The sequence below is a fragment of the Mesocricetus auratus genome, unplaced genomic scaffold (genome assembly GCF_017639785.1).
Source record: "Mesocricetus auratus isolate SY011 unplaced genomic scaffold, BCM_Maur_2.0 Super-Scaffold_4256, whole genome shotgun sequence".
NCBI lineage: Eukaryota > Metazoa > Chordata > Mammalia > Rodentia > Cricetidae > Mesocricetus > Mesocricetus auratus.
The window spans coordinates 77,143,622-77,165,020 of NW_024429182.1; the positions used below are offsets into that span (position 1 = coordinate 77,143,622).

The 21,399-nt window shown below is 46.1% G+C and overlaps 1 protein-coding gene across 1 annotated transcript in view; it reads left to right on the top strand.

Annotated features, from left to right (window-relative positions):
- Positions 1 to 263: 263 nt before the first annotated feature.
- Positions 264 to 21,399, top strand: part of Gga2 (golgi associated, gamma adaptin ear containing, ARF binding protein 2) — a 35,698-nt gene continuing 14,562 nt past the window's right edge. Inside the window, exons 1-6 of the mRNA XM_040755202.1 lie at positions 264 to 454; positions 9,277 to 9,361; positions 11,024 to 11,099; positions 13,670 to 13,768; positions 15,979 to 16,102; positions 19,420 to 19,523. Coding sequence (XP_040611136.1) covers positions 355 to 454; positions 9,277 to 9,361; positions 11,024 to 11,099; positions 13,670 to 13,768; positions 15,979 to 16,102; positions 19,420 to 19,523 — 588 coding nt within the window. The 5' untranslated portion in view covers positions 264 to 354. The remainder of the gene's footprint in view (positions 455 to 9,276; positions 9,362 to 11,023; positions 11,100 to 13,669; positions 13,769 to 15,978; positions 16,103 to 19,419; positions 19,524 to 21,399) is intronic.

A 21,399-nucleotide genomic window follows, 5' to 3' on the forward strand; every position in this document is an offset into this window, starting at 1 on the left:
GAATAAAAATGCTGAAGGGATGATTCTTTATCTGAAATTCAGATTTAGCCAGGAGTCTATTATCTTATCTGGGAACCCTACTTCTGATAGAAGAGAGGAACCGTACCCTGCTAGGTTGTTAGGTTGTTTTTTGACCTTTTAAGTGGTCTTTCCCAAAAAAACCTCCTGAGTTGGAGGCGGAGCAGAGGAACGGTTTGGGGGCGGGGGCGGGCCCACAAATGGGCGTGTCCTCCAGGCCCCGCCCCCATCACATGCCTCTCTGTCCCTGCCGCGTCGGCAGCTGGAGGGAAGGCTAGGCGGCGGCGGCTGCAGCATTTGGGCTGGCGTGACTGCGGTCGGCACTGGGCTGGGCAGATGGCAGCGGCGGCAGTGGCGGCGGGGACTGGAGCCCCGGCGGGCACCGAGTCGGCCGAGGGTGCCCCAGGGTCAGCGGCGGCGTTGGAATTGTGGCTCAGTGAGTAGCTTCGTCCTGCACGTGATCCCGCTTCCCGCCGCCCTGGTTGTCCTCCTCCGCGGGGAAGGGGCCTTTAGGCGCGCCCAGGGGATTCCGGCGACTACAGACCACCACGAGGCTCAGTGGCTCAGCGGCCCCACCTAACAGCTGGAGCGCGAATGCCTAGTGTTTTTTTTTGTGCCAAGCACTGTGCAGAAGGCGTTTCAGCCATTGTTAGTGTGGTTGCAGACCCTGGGCGAACCTGCAGTTACTAACCCCCCAGACTCGGGTGTGCAGGCTGCGCAGCTTCTTTGCATATCGTTGAATCTAAGAGCTCAATGTGGCTGCTGCTTTTAAGAGCAAAGCCAGCCTTTATGCCTCGGTACGTGTTTACTCTGGCCAGACTTAATTGTTCCTTGTCCTAGCTTCACCGTGGTCCTTGGAGCTGGGGTTCTTAAATGCTTGCTTAACCTGAGGAACTGAGGTTCAGAAAGGATAAAGAACCCACCCCTTGCTGTGGGCTCCACTGCGTTCTGGGTGCACTGCGATGGTAACACTGGTACATTGCTCACAAAGACATTTTCATTGGGTTCTGGCTGCCAGAACAGCACCTCGTTAGCAGAAGCTGGAGGAGGGGCGCGTGTAGCATAGTAGGGGCTGTAGGGGCTGTTGTGTTTACCTGGGGCTTACCCTAGCCAGTGTACAGTGTTTGTGTGGACAATGAAGGAGGCCATATTTCAGACAGGAAACTGCAAAAACTCAGGACGAGAATGTAGAACATTCTGGGAGCGAAAAGGCCTGTTGGCCTGGAGTACAGAGCTTAAAGAGCAGGGAATATAGAAAAGACACCTCAGGGCTAATTTGCTAATGTAAGTAAGAAGAGTGTGGATGATTTTGTATGCTGCAAAGGGCACTGTATTATTTTTAAAAATATTTCTATTACATTTTGTGAATTTGGAGTGGGTCGTGCTGCTCCTGGCTTTTGGAAGCCAGAGAACAACTGGGGAGGAGGTGGTGATTTACCTGCTTAGAGTCTTATGTAGGTCCATGGACTTGAACTCAGGTCATAAGACTTGGTTGCAGGCACCTTTATTTATTTATCTTTAGAGTTATTGCTAGCCCAGAATTTTTCGTTTTAACGGATGGGGGAGAATCTGATCCAGTTAGCCCCCTAAAGGCACCAGATGCAGTCCTACAGGATGAGTTGGTTAAGGGTGAGACTTCAGGCCCAGGAGTAGATACATAGATAGCTGGAGGGTGGCGGTGCAGTAGGACCGACAGGCAGTGGGGATCAAGAGTGGGACACAGTAGCTGAGCCACCAGCTCCAGCCAGTTGGCAGTGTATCAGTGTTCCTAGATCCTCCGCTTTTTCAGAGAGGGCTAGAACCAACCTTTTATGTAAAATTCCTTGAGGTTTTTTTTTTCAAAGTTGCCAACTACTTTTTCTTTTTTTCTTTTTGGTTTTTCGAGATAGAGTTTCTCAGTATTGTTTTGGAGGCTGTCCTGGAACTCACTCTGTAGACCAGGCTAGCCTCGAACTCACAGAGATCCGCCTGCCTCTGCCTTCCGAGTGCTGGGATTAAAGGTGTGTGCCGCCAATGCCCAGCGGCAACTACTTTCAAAGGAACAGGTTGAAGAACGGTGGGATAATCTGTAGGGAGGGTGTGCAATTTTTTTTTTTTGGTGCTTGGCTGTGAGAGGGAGGAGGGGAAGGGGCATCCAGTGGGAGCTTGAGAATAATGGAGTGCACATGAACCCTCTTTCTGTATGTGCCCTTTGGGAACACCCCTTCTTGGCTTCTAGGACCATGCTTGGTCACTGCAGAGGGGCTTTAAGGTGTTGGAGCCCTTGGGAACCTGAATGAGAAGTATGAGCCAGGGTGTGGTCTGGGGAAGGAGATAAAGGTGGTTGCACATGCAAACTGGTAGGTCCTTGCCTCAGCAATGGGCTTGAGGAAGGTGGGAGAGTTTAGGCATCCTGGAAGAAAAAACACGAAGGTGCCCAGCTGCCCTACACAGCGTTGGAGATGGGTTTTAGCCTCTGTAATAGCCATCTTGGGTATGAATTCCAAGCTGCGGTAGGCTGTTTTGTGTATCATTGGACATTTAAGTTTATCTTAGCGTCCGCTAGATGCCAGTTACACACCTGACCTTGCCAGTCCTGATACCCCAAGGTGTCTGCAGACATGTCCCATTTCTCAGGATGGGGGAGGGTTGGATCAGGAGCCCTCTGTTTGCCCACCCCCCTTTTCCCTCTCAGTTGGGCTGTTAAAGTGTTGACATGTCATCTGCAACATGTACAGCAGAGACTGGGGCTTGGCTAGTGCTTAGTATACAAATGTCACTACCTGAATTTAGGTCCCCAGGAAGCACATAAAAAGCCAGGCAAGACTACATACATCTGTACACCCTGCAGTAGAGGGCAGAGACAGGCAGATCTCAGGGGCTTGCTGGCTAGCCAGTCTAGGTAAAGCAGAGAGCTCCAGGTTCAAAAAGAGACCTTGTCTTAAAATAAAGAGTAAAGGTAGAAAAGCAATTGAGAAAATATTGAAGCATTAACCTCTGGCTTCCTCAAGTATCTGCACAGGCTGGGGAGAGACAGAGACACAAAGAGACATGGACAGACACACACAGAATGTGTATACGTGTGAAGAAAGTGCTTTGGATTAACCAGGGGTGCTGAGGATGGAGTACTGGTGATATTAAGTAGAGACAAGAGTTGGAGAACAAGTTCAAGGCATGACCAGGATAGGTTTGTAGTTGAAGAGGATACCATGTGTCTTGGCAGGATAGTAAGAAAGCCATTGTTAGATCTTGCCTTTATTTTCTCCTTAGAGTTGTTGGAGTAGCAAACATTTTAATACATTTTCATTTTTTTTTCTGAGACAGGTTCTTACTGTGTAGCCCAGGCTGGCCTCAAACTCTGAGATCTGCCTGCCTCTGCCTCCCAAGTTGGGGATTAAAGACCACTGCCTGGTTGCACATTTTTATGAAGTTCTTTCTTTTCTTTTCTTTTTCTTTTTTTTTTTTTTTTTGAGACAGGGTTGCTCTGTATGTATTGTTTTGGAGGCTATCCTGGAAGTCGCTGTAGACCAGACTGGCCTCGAACTCACAGAGATCTGCCTGCTTCTGCTTCCCGAGTGCTGGGATTAAAGGCGTGTGCCACCAACGCCCAGCATGAAGTTCTTAAATAGTGCCTTGATATAGTGTATAGTAAATGCCCAATAAACTGGATTATGGAAAGAAAGACTTTGAATAGGTGTGGACCCAGCCCCAAAGCTCCATGCTGTCATAGAGATCTTGTTTTCTTTTCTTGAATTTGCTCAGTTCTCTGCTCCCTGCTGTATTCAGGGCAGAAATGATTCATTTCACTATGATTTTCAAAAGTTACTTTCTGCCCATGAACCTTAGGACTTGGATTGTGTCTGTCTGGGAATCTGGGCGACCAAGAGGATGGAATAGAACAGGATTAGTGCCAGACTAGTAAGATGGGAGAGGAAAGACAGGAGACCCTGCTGAATGGGAGACAGCAGAGGGGATAGTTCACCAAAGGAACACGAAGAAGCTGTTGCTGAAACAATGTTTTAATAATACAAAAAGATGGGCAGTGGTAGCACACACCTTTGATCCCAGCATTCAGGAGGCAGAGGCAGGTCTACAGAGTTAGTTCCAGGATAGCCAGGGCTATAGAGAGGAACCCTGTCTCAAAAAAAAAAACCTTTTTTATTATATTTATTATGTATGTACACAGGTCTACTTTAGTTCCTCTCTCTACAGTGTAGGTTCTGGGGATGGAATTTAGGTGATCATGTGGTAAAGGGCCTTTATACACTGAACCATCTCTTTTGCTTAGGGTTGTTTTTTTTTTTTTTAAACAGGGTCTGTAAACTGGGCTGGACTGGTGTTCAGCTCAAGGTGGTCTTGAACTTATGGCAGTCCTCCTGTCTCACCCTCCTGAGAGCTGCAATTGCTGATTACCAACACCATGCTAGCTAGTGCATGTGTCATTATTTCATGTGACTGAATATAGTATTGCCCCTAATGAAAAATTCTTGAGAGCTATTACGAGTGGAGTATAATCCAGTTAGCTGACTCCCTGTGGGGGTCACAAGTGTTGCCAGTATTGTGTGTGTACGTGGTCGGTCACCTTGGTTCCTGCTTGTGGATTCCAAGTCTGGTCTAGTCAAAATAAAATGTAAAGTAGATCCCTTGGTCTCACGTCCATCTGGACTTGCTCCCATACAATAGTCTGTCTTCCTTCCTGATCTGCTTTTGTCCACCCTGGGGGCTCTGACTTACAGTCTACTGTTTCAGAATCTAGAGCTGAGGTGTTCTCCTAGCCTGGAGTCCAGATAACAGCATTCCTACTGGTTCTGGCAGGTTTCCCTGTAGGCTAAATTGAATGATTGGTGGCCTGTAGAGTCCTGGGTTGTTGCCCTGAGGAAAAACTCCTTGTGCAATGAGCACTGCTGGAAGCTTGAGTTGGGCTTCTTGGGGTGGCAGCTTCTAGCCTTCAGGCTCCCCTTGCAAGCACACTCTGCCTCTGGTGACAGAGTCGTGACCCTGGTGATGGGTTGGCAGCTGGCTGAGATCATTTGACTTTTCAAATGGTCATTCCAGGAGCTATTTCACTCACAGCTAGAATCTCTACTGCTGTCTTAATAACTTTAACCCAGAGCAGAACAGGAACAGGCTTGCAGCAAATCTAGGAACACTTTTTTTTTTTTTTTTTGGTTTTTCGAGACAGGGTTTCTCTGTATTGTTTTGGAGACTTTCCTGGAATTAGCTCTGTAGACCAGGCTGGCCTCGAACTCACAGAGATCCGCCTGCCTCTGCCTCCCAAGTGCTGGGATTAAAGGCGTGCGCCACCAACGCCCGGTTTAGGAACACTTTTTATTAAGCAAATATGTAACAACGGTGTTATTTCTTTTTTTTTTTTTTTTTTTTTTTTTTTTTTGGTTTTTCGAGACAGGGTTTCTCTGTAGCTTTGGAGGCTGTCCTGGAACTCACTCTGTAGACCAGGCTGGCCTCGAACTCACAGAGATCCACCTGCCTCTGCCTCCCGAGTGCTGGGATTAAAGGCGTGCGCCACCAACGCCCGGCTAACGGTGTTATTTCTTGAACTCTCCTTGTCTCTTCCAAGGACAGCCTCAGTAAGGAGTCTGGATGTCCATTCTCAGTGTCCTGAGGACCACAACAGTTACAAAACAAAGAAGGGGGTTCTCTCAGCATTTTGCTGGATGTTCCTTATGTCTCCCTAGCTCTTTTTGCTTTAGATTTGTGTCAGACACATCCCAGCAGCTGTTGTCACCTGTCAGACCCAGTTGCTGGGTCCTCTGGGGGTCATTTTCTCTGTAGCTGCCTGAGGCCTCTGAAATAGCTTGGCCAGTCAGGGATTATATATTCAGAGGCATTTCAGAACTGAAATAGCCACACTCCGTCGGCAGCAAGGGCCCAGGCAGCTATCCTACCCCCTCACAGCAGACACATTAATTCCTTAAGTGAGTATCTGTGCCAGCAGTGTTCTGGTGCTGGAGCAGGTAAAGGTGAGAAATCCCCTCATCCTGCCTCGAGGGAGTCAAACTTCTCCTGAGAGCCAGCCCTGCCTTTGTCAAGGATCCAAACCTTCCCACCAGGACTTGGAGCCAGGCTGATCTGGGGCCTAACTTTTGTTTGTATGGTTTTCTTGCTCTGTGCCTGGAACAGAGTTTCCTCAGTTGTAAAGGGTGAGATGATAGCATCAATGTGAGCCATTCTGAGGACCTTGTCCTGGAGTCCTGCTTAAGAAGCAACTAGAGAAAGAAAAAATAAAAGTGACAGCCATTACTTTGGGGCTGTAGTGACCCTTGAATGAATCCTTGCCCTAAATCTAGAAGATAAAGAAGAAACATCTTGTGCCATGTGGAGCCTTTGGCTGCTTCCCTTGGTCAAGGGTTTGGGAGCTTCCTAACTTCCTTTGCCACAGTGGACCCTGTCTGCTGTGCCCTTCCTCCCCAGGAGCCCCGCAGAAGGGCATGAAGGAGAAGGCTGGATTCTGCATGCTGGCTCTGCTGGTCTAAATTCCTTTGAGGTGTCAACCTTGACCTTGCCTTCTGAAGCTGAAGCTTGAATGGTGAATCATTTTTAGGTGATTCAGACACTTGAGTCTGAGAAGCACTGTGTTAAAAAAATTATCTGAATAGCTACAGATGGTCCTTAGGACCTTAGAATAACTAGGCAACTTGTTTTTGTTTTGTTTTTAAGATTTACTTTCTTTTTAATTTTGTGTGTGTGTGTTTTGTGCATGTGAGTGTAGGTGTTGGAGGAGGCCAAAAGAGAGTGCTGAGGCCCCTGGAGCTGGAGCTGGGTGCTGGGAACTGAACTCAGGTCCTCGGCAAGAGCAGTACACATTCCTACACACTGAGCTCTCCCTCCAGCCACGTGTTACTAACTTTGTTATGTTCAAGTGTGTGCTGGAGTCAGTTTTCTCTCTTAACCATGTGGGTCCCAGGGATCAAACTGAGGTTGTCAGGCTTGGTGATTGCCTGACCAGCTGAGCCATCTCACCAACTGTCAACTTACACATTTTGTAGGGTAAGGTTTATCGGGGTCATCCATCCATCCATCTATCCATCCATCTATTTGATTTTGTTTTTTTGTTTTTTTGTTTTTTTTTGAGCTAGGTTTTCTCTGTTTAACGATGGTTGTGCTGGAACTCGCTCTGTAGACCAGGCTGGCCTCAAATTCAGAGATCCATCTCCCTCTGCCTCATGAGTGCTGGGATTAAAGGTGTGTGTCACCACCACCACCACCACCACCACCACCACCACCACCACCACCTGGTTTATTGAGGTAGTCTTTATGGGAAGTCATTTCATGGTTAGTCAGGGACCATCTGTATTTCATACCTATTTGGAAAGCCTTTTGCTAAGCTCTATAGGAATAATGTGGCATCTGACTTCAAGGGTTTTATGGTTACAATAAGGCATATGCATGATTTTTATAGGAAAAGGAGAGACTATTTAAAATTACAGAATTATTGATTACTTACTCTGTGGTGGCACTTTAGACACTTTTCCTAAATCACATGAGGGTTGAAAATACTGTATTCCTAGCTGGGAATGGTAGTGCACATCTTTAATGCCAGCACTTGGGAGGCAGAGGCAGGCAGATTTTTGTGAGTTTGAGGCCAGCCAGGTCTACAGAGTGCGTTCAAAGTGTCAATGATCAATGTGTCCTGCAATTCACATTGACTTCTCGAAGCTAACTGCATTCTTCACTGACACACAAGTCGAGAGTGATCCACTGCTAAGCGTCGTGTCAGTGTTTGGGATGTGAGAGAGATGAATTCCACCCAACGAGCTGATGGCGCCATGCCCACCCCCTCCCCATACACCTCCAGAGAGGAGCGGATGGGGACAGATAAGGTTTGCCTCAGGCTGGCCATGGATACACAAAACGAGTTTCAGGACAGCCAGGGCTACACAGAGACACATGTCCAGAAAAAACAAACAAACCAAAAACAGCTATATTCCTTATATTTTATGATTAAAAGAGAGTTACAAAGTTCAAGGATATTAATTGATGGTTGTGATTATCTAGGGTAGAATTGGAGATCACCACCATAAAGTGGCATTTGGAGAGGAATGGCATTAGAATGCCAGTCTGCACCTGCTGTTGGGAAGTTGAGGCTGCTGGAATGGGGAATCAGCCTAGGCAAAATATCAAGACCCTGTGAAAAAAGAAAAAAAAGTTTTGAGGAATAAGACATCATCTATTTTGTATGGAGATAAAGATCAAGGAGATTATTTATTATTGTTATTTTACTTTTATGGTACTGGGCTTGGACTCCAGCTCCTAAGGCAGTCTTTAGGAAAGGGTAGTGTTTGAATTGTGATCTGATTGGCAGATAGGGTTCTGCAAGATAGGGCCCTGTGGTGTGTGTAGGGGTGGAGGAGCTCTGTGTTTAGGATAAAAGTCCATAAATATGCCCTTTGATTATCATGTGACCTCCACATGACACACATGTGACTGAAATAGGAAGCAGTTAGCTGACTCTAGGTTGAGGATGGAGTCCTGGGGAGTCAGGAGGGAGGAGACTTGGTGCTGGAGCTGGATGGGGAGAGGAGTTTTCTCTACCTGAAAGAATTCTGATAAGTCTTTAAAAAGTTTTTAAATGGTATATGTGTGTGTGTGTGTGTGTTGTGTTTCTTTCCCACTACAGTGTGAAAGTTAAAGTCAGGGAAACTTTTGGAGTCAGTTCTTTCCTTCCGTCATGTGGGATCAACTCAAGTCATTGAGCTTGGATACCTGTGGATCCGTCTCATTGGCCTCCTGAGGAGTCTAAAAGAGACATCTGAGAGGAGGAACAGACCTGGGCAAGAGAAATCACATCAGATTTCACCTCTGAGAATAGATCTTCTCGGCCAGGGCAAGGGTGGACAGCCCAGAGTCGAGAACGTTGTAGGAAGAGCGAGAACCAGAATAGATTCCTGTGGCAGGGTGTTGTCTCTCTGTTTTGAGGCTAAGGAACTGACAGCTCCCAGATGCTACCAACCAACCACAGTTCAAAGCCAGGGTGGGAGCCCCTGGCACTGGCATGAAGGCGGCACACGCAGACCACCTTTGACCCTAGAAATGGCTGTGCTTACTAATTAGTCTTCCCATTCATGCATCGGGTGTATCTTCAGTAAGGGTGTAACATTTCTGGCGTGTGGTACTGACTGGTGAGCAACCCAGGCATCGTCGCTGCCCCTTTCAGCTCCCTAGTCACTGATCTGACCTCTAGAGCTATGAGCCACAGCCTGTGCAGAAGGTACACATTTCTTTTGTACTCCTTTAACTTTATTGTTGATTCCTTGACAGACAAAGCCACAGATCCTAGCTCGGTGGAGCAGGATTGGTCAGCCATCCAGAATTTCTGTGAGCAGGTGAACACCGACCCCAACGGGTAAGCTCCTTTAAACACACTTGATTTTGGGAGCCTGAGGCAGAACTCAGACCCTTGTCTCTGGGCCTGCGGCTGGGAACGCTTTCGTTCTGTTTTCTTCACAATCTAAGCAGATTGGTATTTAAAATTTTTTTTTGTTTTGCAGCTATTGCTTTTTTGTTTGCTTTTGAGTTTTGAGACAGGATCTGGCTATGAAATCCTGGCTTCTCTGGAGCTCCATATGTAGACCATGCTGGCCTTAAAGTCACAGAAAACCTTCTGCCTCTGCTTCCTGAATGCTGGGATTAGAGGTGCATCATAACATGACTGGCTTTTTTTTTTTTTACTAAGATTTTTTTTTTAAGATTTGTTTATTTATTACATATACAGTGTTCTGCCTACAGGCCAGAAGAGAACACCAGACTGAATTGTAGATGGTTGTGAGGCACCATGTGGTTGCTGGGAATTGAACTCAGGACCCCAGGAAGAGCAGTCAGTGCTCTTTTTTTTTTTTTTTTTGGTTTTTCGAGACAGGGTTTCTCTGTGGCTTTGGCTTTGGAGGCTGTCCTGGAACTAGCTCGTATAGACCAGGCTGGTCTCGAACTCACAGAGATCCGCGTGCCTCTGCCTCCCAAGTGCTGGGATTAAAGGCGTGCGCCACCAACGCCCGGCGCAGTCAGTGCTCTTAGTCTCTGAGCCATCTCTCCAGCTCCCCCTTTTTAAAATTGTGCTGTGTTATAAAATACATTGAACTAGGTTTCTCAAGGACTGGAAACATACTCATAAAATAGCTATGATTTAAAAATTTAGGAAAACTGACATGGTGGCACACACCAAAGAAACTCTATCTCAAAAAACCAAAAAAAAAGAGAGATTTATTTAAATTTATGTGTGCTGTACCTGCATGTATGTAAATGCAGTACATGCATGCCTGGTGCCCACAGACTAGAAGAGGTTAGATTCCCTGGACTGGAGTTCTGGGGATAGTTGTGAGCTGTCATGTGGGTGCTGGGAACCCAGGTCTTCTGCATGTGCTCCAAGTGCTTTTAACTGCTGAGCATTTCTTAGCACCATATTTATTCTGATTTAGATACGCTATTTTATGTAGGAGAAAGAGTGGCAAGGCTTTATTTTATTTTAACTTTTTATTTGCAGTGATGAATGAGCATTGGACTGAGGGCCTTATGCATGCTAAGCATGCACTCCACCACTGACTCACATCTCTACCCTAGAGCAAGTTTTTTTGAATTTATCTCCAAAGCCCCTGCAAAGGAACTGAGAAATAGTGATTTACCCAGGTGTTGACCTGCACAGTGCTGCTTAGTCACCTATTTGGAGTATGCTCAAAGCTTTCACTGTTCTTGCTCTAGTGTTCATTGAGGGGTTGTTGTAGGGTGGAGGGGGCTTTATTGCCCTGAGCTTTGACTGCCTCTGCTGCTATTCTGGGAGTGGCCAAGGGGAGTATGATGTAGCCCGGGCAGACACTGGCTCCAAGTACCACAGACACGGTGCGGGGCATCAGTGTCTCACAGGTTTATGCTGTAGCTCTGCCGGGTACACCCTTCCTCTGCTTTGGGACACTGTTCTGAAAGGGGGGGGGCAGCTTGAGATGAGTGTGTGCTGCTAGGTTGCTTAGATGGTCCACCCCACCCAGAATCCGGGTCTGTTTTGATTTTTCTCCAGCCCAACACATGCACCCTGGCTACTGGCCCACAAGATCCAGTCTCCACAAGAGAAGGAAGCCCTTTACGCCCTGACGGTGAGTTGGCCCACATATTCCTGTTGAAACTCTAGAAAGCACTGGGGTCACTAGACAGGTTCTCCTTTCCAGGCATTGACAACAGGCCACGGGGTTTCCCAGTTGCTTACTAAGACAGCACTGAGCCCGCTTTGGGAGAAGGAAAGAAGGGGTTCACTTCCATTTGCCCCCAACTTGGATCAGGGCTGGCAATCAACAGAGTGAATACAGATGGAAGGTGGACTTGGTGTTGTGTCTATACAGGGCAGTTGCTGTTCAAGCCTCACTCATGGTTGCTATGGCTAAGTTTGGGCCAGTGTTATTAGAATTTCACCTTTCCAAAAAAAACCACCAAAAGTCCAAATTTTAATATGAATTCTCTGAATATGTACATAATGATGGAAACACTTTTAAAAAGGGGGGGTTACTTTTATGTTTTTGAGTGTTTTGCTTAATGTAAGTATATGCACTATATATTTTTTGGTTTTGTTTTTGTTTTTCGAGACAGGGTTCAGGGTTTCTCTGTTTTGTTTTGGAGGCTGTCCTGGAACTCACTCTGTAGACCAGGCTGGCCTTGAACTCACAGAGATCCGCCTGCCTCTGCCTCCCAAGTGCTGGGATTAAAGGCATGCGCCACCAACACCCGGCCGTATGCGCTATATGTACATCTGGGTGCCCACAGAGGCCCAAGAGGACACAGGTTCCCCTGTGGGTGCTGGGAATTGAGCCTGGTTCCTCAACAAGAGGATCAGGTCTTAACTATTGGGTCATCTCTCCAGCCTCCCCATTCCTTTTTTGAAAATGAAGTATTTCCTATTTCTAGAATTGAAAATAAGAACAATTACTATCTGTAAAAGAAAGTTGGAGGCTGGCTGTGTAATCCAGCACTTGGAAGGTTAAGGCAGGAGGATCCCAGCTAGAGATCAGTCTGGGGAAAAATTGGTGTGGTGGTACAGGCCTGTGATTCCAGCATTCTGGAGACAGAGGCAAAGGGAATGTTGTAAGATTAGACTAGTCTGGGCTAGATAGGGAATTCTAGGTCAACCACGGCTATGCCATGAGGCTCTGTCTCAGAAACAGAGAATCATTTGATAATAAAAATCATTGTGGGGTGGGCATGGTGATTTATGCCTTTAATCCCAGCCTTTGGGAGACAGAGACAGGCGGATCTTTGAGTTTGAGGCCAGCCTGGTCTACATATTAAGTTTCAGAACAGTTAGGGATACATAGTAGAAGGATCCTGTCTCAAAAAAAAAAAAAAAAAAAGAAAAAAGAAAAGAAAAGAAAAAAAGAAAAGAAAGAAAAAGGAAAAACTAGTCTGGGTTTGGGAGTGCAGTCCCAACTTGCCTTTGGATGCAGGCAGTTCTTAGCACTGGAGGAGGGAGACCCTTAGGCCAGTTTCACTTGCCCAAAGAGTCATCTAAATATCCCACTGAGCTTCTTCTGGACACCTCTAAACTGAGGACATTGGTGTATTAAGACAGAATCTCACTGTGTAGCCCCTCCTGGCCTGGAACTCAAGAGATCCACCTGCTTCTGCTGGGATTAAAGGTATGTGTCATCACATGTGGCCATTGTTTTTGGCTTTTTAAAATATTTTTTTATGTGTAACAGTGTTTTGCCTGCATGCATGTATGCTTGTGTATCACACATGTCACGCATGTGCCTAGTATCTGGGGAGGCCAGAAGAGGATGCCAGATCTCTTAGAACTGGAGTTACAGAGTTTCAGACAGTATACAGCACAATGTGGGTGCTGGGAATTGAACTTAGGTCCTTTGGAAGGGCAGCTAGTGGTTTGGTTCTTTTTTATATATATATAGGTTTATTTATTTTATGTAAATGGGTATTTTGGCCTGTATGCACAAATATGTGTACCACATATGTTCCTGATGCCATGGATCCTCTGGAACTGGGATTATAGACAGTTGTGAGCTTTTTTTTTTTTTTTTTTTTTTTGGTTTTTTGAGATAGGGTTTCTCTGTATTGTTTTAGAGGCTGTCTTGGAACTCCGCTCTGTAGACCAGGCTGGCCTCCAACACACAGAGTTCCGCCTGCGTCTGCCTCCCGAGTGCTGGGATTAAAGGTGTGCACCACCAATGCCTGGCAGCCAGTGCTCTTAACTGCTGAGCCATCTCTTCAGCCCCATCATCTCCACCCCCACTTCCACCCAAAGCAGGGTTTCTCTGTGTAACTCTGGCTGCCCAGGAACTTGCTCTGTAGACCAGGCTGCTGTTTGTTTCTTGGTACAGTAACTCATGTGGCCCAGTCTAGCTTTAAACTCAGCAATGTAGCTAAGGATGAATTTCAAAAACTTACCCTCCTGCCTACTTCCCAAGTGCTGGGATTACAGGTGTGCACACCCAGTTGTGCTGCTGGGGCTGGGGCTTAGAGCTTCAAGCATTCTAGCAAAGGCTACCAGCTGAGCCATAGCCTCAGCCCAGCATAGTTCTTGTAATCAGAAGATGTTTGCTTTCTCCTGCCAGGGGTCTTGAGGAAGGACTTGAGGGAAAGTTAGCTCTGGGTCTACACATCAGCACCTGGGGTCTGTAAGCCTTGAGGCGAGCCTGTTGTACTGGCTTTCCGTTTGCAGGTTCTGGAGATATGCATGAACCACTGTGGGGAGAAGTTCCACAGTGAGGTGGCCAAGTTCCGCTTCTTGAACGAGCTGATCAAAGTGTTGTCCCCAAAGGTAAGTACATGGATTTGGCATGTTGCACCCGTACCTCACCTTCAAACTTGTCACCCTGTAGATGAGAGGCAGGCCTGTTTTTGGGCAGAACCTTCGTATATGTTAGGAACAGAGGCCCTTCTTGCAAAAGCTGTCTCCTTGCCAACATCTGGAAGGGTAGTCAGGTTCATAGCTAACCTCTGTCCTTCCAGTGTTAGGATTTCTGTTTTCCCTTGAAAATGGCATCACCTAGCCAGGTGATAGTAGTGGTGCATGCCTTTAGTCCCAGCACTCAGAAGACAGAGGTAGGTGGATCCCTGTGAGTTTGAGGCCAGCCAGGACTACACAGAAAAACCCTGTCTTGAAAAACCAAAACCAAACAAACAAAAAAACCAAAAAAATGGCACCACTTATTTGTGAGCTATGTGTCCTACACGAGGTGAGAAACTAGCATGAAGCCTGGTTTTCTGGTAGAGATAGCGGAGTGATAGCCAGGTGTGACTAGTTCACATTGCCTCTTGACTTGTCCCCTGCACCTTTATTCCTAGCACTTGTATTAAGCTGTCCCACTGGCATAGGGATCCTCTCTTGGATGGAACCTGTAGACCGAGTTTTCTTTGTACCGCCAGCTCACAAGTAGCAACATGGAGAAAGCTTGGCCTTAGCTTCAGCTTGTTCCTAGTAGTTCTTATAACTTGGATTAGCCCCTATCTTTATTAATCTATGTTCTTTTAGGTGGCTTAGTTACTTTTACTCTGTACTGCCCATCCTGTTTCTTCCACTTGTGATTGGCAACTCCATCTTTCTTTTTCCCAGAGCTCTCTCTCTACCTGAAAGTCCCGCCTATCTCTCCTGCCTCGCTATTGCTCATTCAGCCTTTTATTCCATCAGTCACAGCAATACATCTTCCCAGTGTATAAAGAACCCACGACAGGAACAGTCACAGTTCTCTGGTGCCTAGTGTGCATCCTGCAGTTCAGTTGAGTTCTGACCCTTTCTGGTCTTTTTGTCTTGTTTGGTTTGGCTCTCTGTGACCAGGCTGGCCTCACACTCAGAGTGCTGGGATTAAAGGTCTAAGCCTCCACTCCTGGCCTCTGACTGGTTTTAAACATTCCTGGCGCCCTTCATATAAAGGGCTTAGTCCTACCTATACCATCTGTTCGAGAGCCGATCTCAAGCTTTGAGTGTCTTTAGTACTAAGCACTGCACAGTGCCAGTTGGGGGTTTTCAGGATTCCTTCTCTCCAGGTCCATAATTAATTAGAACCTCCAGAGAACACAGAAAATCACTGTATAATATAAATGGGAATGACCCATGGGGAGAGCTTGGCATGTATACTGTCCTAGCACTTTGGTTCTGTGTTTTTTTTTTTTTTGTTTTTTTGTTTTTCGAGACAGGGTTTCTCTATATTGTTTGGGAGGCTGTCCTAGAACTCGCTCTGTAGACCAGGCTGGCCTCGAACTCATAGAGATCCGCCTGCTCTGCCTCCCGAGTGCTGGGATTAAAGGCGTGTGCCACCAACACCCGGCTTGGTTCTGGGGTTTTTATTGTTGGGGTTTGTTATTAAGGTTTTTTGTTTGTTTGTTTTTGTTTTTCGAGACAGGGTTTCTCTGTGTAGCTTTGTAGAACAAGATAGCCTTGAACTCATAGAGATCCGCCTGCCTCTGTCTCCTGAGTGCTGGGGTTGAAGGTGTGTGCCACCACGGCCCGGATGTTATGGGTTTTTTTTTGTTTGTTTGTTTGTTTTGTTTTTTGTTTTCGAGACAGGGTTTCTCTGTATTGTTTTGGAGGCTGTCCTGGAACTCGCTCAGTAGACCAGTCTGGTCTTGAACCCACAGAGATCCACCTGCCTCTGCCTCCCGAGTGCTGGGATTAAAGGCATGCGCCACCAACGCCTGGCCATGGTTTTTTTTTTAAAGACAGGATTTTACTGTGCAGCTCAGGTTGGCTTCAAACGTGTGGCAATTCTCTAGCCTTGGTCTCCCAGCTACTAGGACTATAGGAATGAACCACTGTTCTCAATCCATAATGAGCTTTGGTATTAATAGTGGAGATTGGATCATCTTGAATCCAGAAGAGGCTTTGGGGTCTGGTGCCAGGGAATTTGTCCTCCGGGTGTATCTCATTTCCGATCCAGCTCACATCTGGACTTCAGTAGTATCTCTTTGGGGGAAATGCTGACCAGGTGGCCGAAGTCCCTTCCAGCTCTCTAATTCTCCTGTTTACTTTAGTACCTAGGGGCCTGGGCCACGGAGAAGGTTAAAGGAAGAGTTATCGAAATCCTCTTTAGCTGGACGGTCTGGTTTCCAGAGGACATCAAGATCCGAGATGCCTATCAGATGCTGAAGAAGCAAGGTCTGACTTAAGCGTTCATGTCACCTGTCCTCACTGTGGTGCTCTGTTTCCGGGTACAGGGTCTCCAGTAATCTAGGCTGGCCTGAAGCTCACTATGTAGCTGAGGGAGACCTTGCTCCTTATCCTCCTGCCTTCACCTGTCATGTGCTGCCACTGTGCCTGTTTTGTTTTGCTTTTTTGATACAGTGCTGGGATTAAATTGAGGCCTTCATGCATAGGAGGCCAGCACTGTGCTACTTAAGATTCCCTTTATTGCTCAGGCTGGATCTGGCAAGATGGCTTGCCATCTCTCCAACACACATGGTTGAGGAGAGAACCAACTCTCCCAAGTTGTTTTCTGACTTTCACTTGTGTACCTCTCCTCCTAATAAATAAATTAAAAAATAAATGTAAAATGATCTTACATATATAGCTCAGGCTGACTTTGAATTCATGATTCTCCTGTCTCAGCTTCCCAGGGCTGGGATGATGCACCGTACCTGATCTGTGTTTACTAGCTTGCCTTCCGTTGCTCCTCCTAAGCAACATCTTTTCTTAGACTTTTAGGTTAAGTGGTTGTTGGTCCGTGATCCCAGCATGTGGCTTCAAGAAGAATTGTTAACTTGCAAGTTACCCAGTGTCTTGGGATGTTGGTATGGGAGTTATAGCCATCTGTCTTTGTGTGCTCTGTCTGGTTCTTGGATTCCTTTCATGTAAGACCCTTTGGAAAAAGGAACTGGGCTCATCACTTGCTGTTTGCCTCTGCTGCATGCACTCAGCCTTTTGGGAGCTGCATCAGAGTTCTCTGGGCCCTGGGGAGTCCTGGAGCTTTGAAAACCAAGCCGTAAGTTCTGGCCTGATTTTTGTGGCAGTTCCTGAGGTGATATAAGGCCTTAATCAGACCTTGTATATGTGCTGTTATGTGTTTTTGTTTGTTTCTATCTATAGAAGTATTTTATTTTAGGTGAGTATTTTTATTTAGGTACTTGCATAAGCTAGGCAAGCTCCCTACCAGTAAGCTATGTCAGGAGGGTTTGTTGAAGACTGTTGATGTTTAGTGAAATTATTACTGGGAACTCAAGGTCCCTTTTATGAGTTCTTATACTTGTAGATAAAATAAACTCAAAAGGAAACTGAAGACAGTATAATTGGAGTTCCAGAGAAAAAGACAAAAGGGTCATGGGCAAACTTTGAATTTCCTCATCTGCAGGAACATGGAAAAAAGGAAGACAGAAAGCGCTGTATTCTCGGTTATCAGTTGATGAATTATCAGGCAGGCCCTGCAGCAGTGGAGAGGGGTGAGGGGGCTTAGGATGATGTCTGAAAGGTGGCTTACTGGGTAACTGCTTGTGTACAAGCATGAGAGTGAGTTTGAATCCCCGGTGCCTAAGTAAAATACTGGGCTTGACATGTGCACAGCCCTGCAGAGGGGAAAGATAAGAGAATTGCTAAGACTTGTTGGCTGCCAACATAGCTCAATTTTGAACAGACCTTATCTTAAGAGAATAAGGGCCAGTTGTGGTGGCACACTCCAGTAGGATTTGCTAATGGAGGAGGCGGCAGGAGGATCAGAAGAAGTTCAAGGCCAGACTATGCTACACATTTTCAAAATGACTTAAGAGATGGCTCAGTGGTTAAGAACACTGGCTGCCCTTTGAGAGGACCCTGGTTCAGTTCCCAGCACCCACATGGTATCTCACAATCATCTGTAACTCCAGTTCCAGGGGATCCAGTACCCTCACTCAGACACACAAGCAGGCAGAACACCAGTGCACATAAAACATAAATCATAAAAAAATGTAAAAACACAGAGAATACGTTGGGAAATGATTGATCACAATACCTAATTCTCCCCCCTTGGATTTGAGAGTGTACACAAAGGATTTAAAGTTAAAACTCAGGCAGGCAGTACACTCCTTTAATCCTAGCATTCAAAAGACTCAAAAGAGGTGTGCAGATCTGTCAGTTCAAGGCCAGCCTGGTCTGCAGAGTGAGTTCCAGGCCAGTCAGGGCTATACAGAGAAACCATGTTTTAAAAAACCAACAAAGAGTTAGAACTCAGGGCTGTAAAGATATGTTCGTGAATAAAGCACTTGCTATGCAAGTCTGAGGATCAGAGTTCAAATCCCCAGAACTCATACAGCCCTCAGGACAAAGTGACAGGATTTCCTGGGCAAGCAATCTAGCTAGACTGGTCGTACTGAGTGAGCTGACATCAGCTTCCAGATTCTACAAACATGCCACCAAAGTGCCCACATACACGTGAGTGTTCACATATATTACGCATGTAAAAAGTAAATCAAAAAACCAATCAGAGCTCTGAAAAGTTGGCAAGCTCAGCACTGATGATCTGCATGAAGGGTGATTCTCTGGGGTGTGTAAGTACATAGTTCACTAAGAGAATTATTCTATTCTTCCCATAGTTTTCACATGCCTTCAGGTGTATCGTGTTTCTTGAAGTTATACCTTTTCTGAGAGGTAGTTTCCTATCCAGGTGATGATAGTTACCCATTCAGATTAAAGAAGGAACAGCAGGATATCTTTGTGACTGTCTTTCTGACAGTTTCAAATGTCATATCTCCACCAGGGTCATTAGTGTGACTCAGATACTTTTCTTTTGAGCAAAGTTTATGTGATAGATGAAAAGGGTTAAAGGAAAGCAGATATGTAAAATAGCCTTGTTTACCCAGAGGAGGTGACTCCCCTTTAGTAGACACCCACGAGGCCGTTCTACCTCCACGTCCCTCCATTTCACACAGCATTTCACATTCCAAGGAGGCAGTTTGGCTTGGTTGTTTTTCCTCAGAATTAAAGAGTGGGGGCTGGTGAGATGGGTCAATGGGTAAGTGCACTTGTTGGCAAGATTGATGGCCTGAGTTCAGCTCCAGGAACCCATACGGTAGAAAGAGAGAACTGACTGCCACAAATTGCCACAAATTGTCCTCTGATCTCTACATGTGTGCTGTGGTTTGTATGTATCCCTCCCATGATAAAGGTTATTTTTTTAAAAGAAAAAGACCAGGCAGTGGTGGCACACACCTTTAATTCCAGCAGGAGGATCTTGAGCTTGAGAGCAACCTGGTCTACAGAGTGAGGTCCAGGACAGCCAGAGAAAGCCTGTTTTGGAAACAAAACAAAACAGAAACAACAGAGTATCGCCAGCGAAATGGGAGGTGCACCCAAAGCTAATTATGAAGGGCAGGGCCCATCCTCAGGGACCTCCAGTTCTGCTAATGCCTGACTTGCCGCATAATAGGGTATGGAGTTGTTAGGAATCAGGGACTTGTAGATTTTATCCTTCAGTATTAACATCTCAACTCATCAATTTCACATTTTAGGTATAATAAAGCAAGATCCTAAACTACCGATGGACAAAATCTTACCCCCACCCTCTCCCTGGCCAAAGAGCTCCATCTTTGATGCTGATGAGGAAAAGTCAAAGGTAAAATCCCCTTCCTGACCCGGAACTTATGTGGAGCCTTACTGTTGCAGAGTCATGGCCTCTGTGCTTTCAGACATGAGATAGCAGGAAGTCTGGACATTCCTGTGGGTGGGCCACATAATCAGTGCCATACTATGTGCCATCCTTTATCTGTATAAGGGTTCCTGTCAAAGTGGGGGATTTTGGGGCTGATGGTTCAGTAATTTGTGGAATTGGGGGCAGGATAGCATGATAGGAAAGGGGTGCATGTTGGCATGAATCCTTTTTAGTTCCGTAAGCCTGACCCAACTCATTGTCCTTTCCGAGAAACTTCCTCTATTGGGGGCAGGTAGTTAAATGCTGTGATGATTGGAAAGAAAATGGCCCCCAAAGAGAGTGGCTCTGTTAGGAAGTGTGGCCTTGTTAGAGTAGGTTGGCCTTGTTGGAGGAAGTGTATCACTGTAGAGGAGGGCTTTGAGCTCTCATGTATGTTCAAGCAACACCCAGTGAGGCAGACCACTTCCTATTGCCTGTGAAAGATGTAGAACTCTCAGCTAACTCTCCAGCACCATGTCTGTCTGCATGCCACTGTGTCCCGCAGTGATGATAATTGGCTAAACCTCTGAAACTGTAAGCCACCTCAATTAAATGTCTTCCTTATAAGAGCTGCTGTGGTTATGTCTCTTCACAACAATAGAACCCTAGGACAAATGCCAAGCTGAGAACTAGAGAGGCTCTAGGACTCACGGATGGTCCTTGGCATAAGCTTAGCGTTTGTCTTAGGGTTTCTTTTAAAAAATATTTCATCAGAGGCAGGAGGATCTCTGTGAGTTCGAGACCAGCCTGGTCTAGAAGAGCTAGTTCCAGGACAGCCTCCAAAGCCACAGAGAAACCCTGTCTTGAAAAACCAAAAAAAAAATTTTTCATTATTTTATGTGTGTGAATGTTTTGCCTGCATGTATGTCTGACCCGGAACTTATATGGAGCCTGACTGTGGCAGAGTCATGGCCTCTGTGCTTTCAGACATATATGCTTGGTGCCCACAAAGGTCAGAAGAGGGCTTCTAATGCCCTGGGACTACTGGGATTACAAATGGTTTCTAGGTACCATGTGGGTTCTTGGAATCCAAACCAGGTGCTCTGCAAGATCAGTTCATGCTCTTAACTGCTGGGGCAACCCTCGAGCTCGGCATTGCTTTTTATCAGCCCCTGCCTTTTGGTTAGCAGGGCTGGAAGACTGTGCATGTGTGCATACATGGACACATGCTGTCCACCTGTTCCCTCTCGGCTCTACTCTTTGTAGTGTTTTAGGGTTTTTTTTCTTGTTGTTGTCTTTTTTTGTTTTTCTGTATTACGTGTTTTTTGTTTTTGTTTGTTTTTGAGACAGGGTCTCACTCTGTAGCTCTGGCTGTCCTAGAGCTCACTAGGTAGACTAGGCTGGCCTTGAACCTGCCTGCCTCTGCCTCCCAAGTACTGGGATTTAAAGACATGCCACTAAGCCTGGGTATTATGTTTTTTTAAAGATTAATTTTTATCTCATGTGTAAATGCCTTTTTTTTTGTGTTGTTTTGTTTTTTGAGACAGAGTTCCTCTATGTAACAGCTCTGGCTGTCCTAGAACTCATTTCATAGACCAGACTGGCCTCAAACTCAAAGAGATTTGTCTGCCTCTGCCTCCCAAGTGCTGGAACTAAAGGCAGGCACCACCACTGTCTAGTATGTAAATGCTTTTAACCACTGAGCCATCTCTCTAGCTCCCTTACCCGATACATCTTCGAGCATGTGACCCAGTACTCCTTACGTTTATTTATTTACATTTTTTTCTTACGTTGCTGGAGCCCAGGGTTGTGTGTTTGCTAGACAAGTGCTCTGTAACTAAGGTGCACTCCTAGCCCCACT